This window comes from Pterocles gutturalis, unplaced genomic scaffold (assembly GCF_000699245.1).
Source record: "Pterocles gutturalis isolate BGI_N339 unplaced genomic scaffold, ASM69924v1 scaffold17351, whole genome shotgun sequence".
NCBI lineage: Eukaryota > Metazoa > Chordata > Aves > Pterocliformes > Pteroclidae > Pterocles > Pterocles gutturalis.
Genome location: NW_010098173.1, coordinates 24,477 through 29,092, shown reverse-complemented (window position 1 = coordinate 29,092; position 4,616 = coordinate 24,477). Strand labels below are relative to the sequence as shown.

General features: G+C 49.2%; 1 protein-coding gene across 1 annotated transcript; it reads left to right on the top strand.

Moving 5' to 3' along the window:
* Positions 1-259: 259 nt before the first annotated feature.
* Positions 260-4,106, top strand: LOC104472383 (vang-like protein 1; the record flags this gene model as incomplete). The annotated part of the gene is made up of 3 exons (XM_010088045.1): positions 260-392; positions 2,393-2,627; positions 3,846-4,106. Coding segments are annotated over 3 exons (629 nt in total), but the record flags the coding sequence as incomplete, so codon positions are not given.
* Between the last annotated feature and the right edge of the window lie 510 nt (positions 4,107-4,616).

Sequence of the window (4,616 nt, the reverse complement as noted above, 5' to 3'; positions counted from 1 at the left end):
CTTTCTGTATATTGCGTGGAATCCTTCATCCCAACTAACCTCCCTTGTCCACAAGCCAAAGCCCTTCTCCGAGCCTGTGCTGTCTAGCGGGGTTTCTGTCAGAGCTCCTGAGGACCTGGGAAGGGTGTATAGCCTTGGTTGGGAAGGCTGGAGCCACAGAACACCTTTGACTGTGATGTGCTGGTCTGTCCCAGCCCCGGTCCTGTGGCAGTAACACCACCTTTCTTGTCTCCTTTTTGCTCATCCTCGCCTCCCCAAGGCCCAGGTAACAACGCTTCTGGGCAGTCCCGTGCCATGATTGCAGCTGCAGCCCGTCGCAGGGACTCCAGTCACAACGAGCTCTACTACGAAGAGGCTGACCATGAGCGCCGAGTGAAAAAGCGCCGTGCAAGGTAAAGCTGTCCCTGCCTGGATGCCTCTCCTTGGCGCTGCGAGGCTCGGCCATGCGGGGCCAGACAAGAGGGGGGCTTGTCTGTAAATCTGTCACAGTGAAGAAGCGTATGAAACCCACATGCACAAGGAACAGTGACAGCTTGCAACGGGAATTATCTGAAGAGCATGCATAAAGCAGACTTTGTGTATATTATGCCAGATAAGCTAATGCAATGTCATGGATTAGGGAACAGTCCAGTGCTTGACAAATCTGTAGTTACTTTCTCTAGGAAATCCCATTATTTCCCCAATGCCCAGGCTTGTCATCTCTGCTGAAGTAATCCAGGGACAGGATTGGTGGAGCGCCTGTTCATGGGCAAAAAGAATATTTGTGCTTGCAGTCAACTGAAAGGAGCAGTTTGACTGTCCTTTTCAATCAACTGGGGAGGAAAGACATGACCAGAAGAGGTTGCATGTTATTTTGGAACAAAGGTGTGTTTTCTGCCAGTCACACTTAGGCTGCAGAGCTGATGCTTTGTTGAGGTGACCTGAGATAGTGCTTCTTTTTGCTCTGGAGCCTAATTACCGTTTGTAGTTAACATACCTAACAGTTTGAGGCAAGTTGCTTGTGGACAGGCATCCCTGAACTGTACTGTGTTTGGAAGGAATGTGCCGTAACTGGAAGGAGCTGGCTTGTTTTCTGTTTTCTTTTGGCAGCTTATATTTCATTGGGAAAGTGCAGGCACAGTGCCTGCCCATAGCCTGCCTTGGTCTGACCTGTGCTCCATCGCTGCTTTCTGTTGGGTTCTCTTCCTGCCTTGGAGCAATAGGAACTTAAACTTTCTGTGCAGTGTAGCATCCTAACTCAGGCACATCTCCCTTGCTTGCTGAGTTTGGTTACAACAGCTGCTTAGTCAGAGGAAAACCATCAGTCACTAGAAGACCAGGCCAGATGTTTCAAAGGAGAAAGGTCAGAGCTGCAACAAAAAGACGTGAGGAGATTAGAAACTGTTTTCCACCTCCTGCTTCCCCCAAGTCAAATTAAACAAAATGGGCAGCGGTCAGGGCTTCTTGTGCTCTTCCTCCTATACAGTCTGCATGTGGCATGCCATACCTCTGCTTGTCATGGGGCAGCTTCCCCTGGCTTTAAGATGCTTTGGGTATTGAGGGCAGTGTGGACAGTATTTGCTGACTTGAGTGGAAATCTAGTGTGAAACAAGCCCTGTCTGGAGGGGCAAAAGAGGGTTTTTGGGTGACTCTTCCATTATTGTTCATTTTTCCCCACCAACTGCAGTGTAGCCCTTCCCTTGTTACTTAGTACTGAGCTAACTTGTAAGTGTTGTATGGCATCTGTTTGCCTTTCTGTGGTGTGGTCTTGGTGTTTGCTCACCTGTGCCAACACAGGAATGGTTCGCAGAGGATGATTCTAGCTGCAGTGTTAGGAGGGAAGGCAGGAGCACCATCACTGTTCAGTGGGGGTTGCAGAGCAATCATCCAGCAGCACAAGGTGTCTACCCATTTGATGTAAATTGGAGCAGACTGCAGCTTGTGAGCAGAGAGTCACAGAGCAGTCTGTGTCCTGAGTCATGCTCGTTTACAGACGGCTTCGTCCTGACTGCTTGCCTGTCCTTATGCGTCACGCTGCAGTCCTGTATGCTGGAACCGCTGTTTTTAAAGATGTGCATTAAATGCAAGGGCAGCTGTGTCTTGTTTGAGTCATGTAGCTGATGTTTATGCTGTGTTGGCAGAACCAAGTATGATGTTCAGGCTTTTAAAGTCTTAATCCAGGTTTATGACCTTCAGTTGCTGGATGGCCTGGGCAAGGAAAGGAGGGCTGCCGTCTACCCCTCAGACTGTTAGTAGAGAAGATTGTGTGTAAATTGTCTGATGGCAGGCAGTGAGTCAGTGGCAGAGATGGGAATAGGAGCTTGTAAATCCTGACTTCCAGGCTCTGTCTTAACCACAGACCCATCCTACCTCTCCTGTTGTGACTCTTGCTGTCCTGATTTCCCTTCTGCAGGCTTGTGGTTGCAGTAGAGGAGGCTTTCACTCACATCAAACGCCTCCAGGCAGAGGAACAGCAGAAAGCTCCAGGAGAGATGATGGACCCCCGAGAAGCAGCCCAGGCAATCTTCCCCTCCATGGCAAGAGCTCTGCAGAAGTACCTTCGCACCACCCGCCAGCAGCAGTACCACAGCATGGAGAGCATCTTGCAACACTTGTCCTTCTGCATCACCAATAACATGACACCAAAGGTAATGCTTTCTCTCATGTTGGTGCAGGAAGGAGGGAGAAAGGCATGGCACATCTGTGTATGCGTGCAGATTGTCAGGGGAGGTGAGTGGGGGATTTCATAGTTGCTGTCTGTTGTGTGATCAGTGCATTGTAGGCTGCATCAGGCCTTAAAGGGAAGTAATGCTTCCCCTATGACATCTTACATCTCTTTTTGTCTGAAAATTCTTATGAGATAATGGTTCTCATGCAGTTCAGCAAAGGGAGTACCAAAGAAATGTCCAAGACAGTGGCCTTGAGTCACAGGGAATCTCCCAGCTGGTCATGGTAGCAGCATGATGTAGGTTGCAACCTGCAAAAGACTTTTTTGTTTTGGTTTAGTTTTTTTTGGTCCTCTCTGCAGTGCTGCATTTTGGACTGCTTCTAATTATCACTTAAATCCCTGTCTGTCCGATAGTGTTTCTAATTCTAATTTGTGGGCTGCTCTGGCAAATGTCAGTTTTCTGCTTCACATCCTGACTGTGACTGTTGACTTAGAGACATAGGGAGGGACTGAATGATGCAGGAAATAGGTCACACAATCCCACTCTACACCTTCCCCTCTAAAAACACTCCACAATTTTAGAGAAGGATTAGAAATGTGAGAATTTACTCCTGGACTTACTATGCTAAGAGCAGAAATGCTGTCAGGAGATGGGACTCTGCACCCTCTTGCTGGAATCTACCTGGGACCTTGCTCAGGTATTCAAGGGAGAGTTGTACTGCCCTTAAGATTGCAGGGGAGGCTTTAAAACGTAAGTGACGTCAGTGTTCCCCAGTTTTGCAGCCTCAGTCAGGCTACAAACATGGAAACCTCTGCTTGGCCTGAAGAAGGGAGGGCCAGCTATCCCATCTGCCTGCTGGGACTGCGATTTTGGGATGGGTTATGGAGCTGGTAGGGGAGAAATGACCTCTGCTTTGCTGAACTGCTGATGGATGGCAGTGCTGACAGCAGAAGTCGGGGCTATAACTTTGCAAGCTTGCTGGGATGGACTGAAAGAGGATCTCCTGGTGGTTGTGTCTGCTCTTGGGGTCTGAAAAGCTGGGAGAGACTGGGGAGACGATGTCTCCTGAAGCATGGAAGCTGAAACAGTTTGCAGCATGGCAAGCCCGTGCTCGCAGAGCTGTATCTGGGGATGGGAAGAGAGTCGACGCAGAGCGGGTTGCGGGGCTGGCACTAATGTGTATCGCTCTCTCGGCAGGCATTACTGGAGCGTTACCTCAACCCGGGCCCAACCCTCCAGTATGACAGGGATCGCTGGTTCTCCAAGCAGTGGACGCTTGTCAGCGAGGAAGCGGTCACAAGCGGGTTACAAGACGGCATTGTTTTTGTCCTCAAGTGCTTGGACTTCAGCCTTGTTGTTAATGTGAAGAAAATCCCCTTCATCAAACTCTCAGAGGAGTTCATAGACCCTAAATCTCATAAATTTGTCCTCCGCTTACAGTCTGAGACTTCAGTCTAAGGGATTTTGAGGGTGGGTTGTCCGGGGATTTTTTGTTTTTCTTCAATATTGTGCTTTTGGGTTTAATTTCCCCAATGCTGACTGAAACTGGCAGATGATGGACCAGTAATATTTGACCATCTGCACTTTATTTGGAAAGGGGAGGGGGGAGTTGGGATATCTTATCTAGAAAGAAATATCTTAAGAGGCGACAGGGTGACTTGGTTCGGTTAGCTCAGCCTTGGAGACAGAACAGAATTTTTTTTTCCTTCCCCACCCCCCCGCCGCCTTTCCAGGCATACTGTAAATCTCACGCTCTCTCTTTCTCCACACAATTGCAATGTCGGTATTTTTGTTGGAGCGCTGCCTTGTGCCAGGCGCACGCCTGCGCTTTTGTGTCTCTGCTTTTGCTACCTGTTTCTGAGAGCACGCTGCTCACCTCTCCGCTATAGAAACCTGCTTGCACAGGCGGCATTTGCAGTCCGTGTTCACCTGGGGAGGAGAAGGTATCAAAGGGAAAAGACTGCTTCT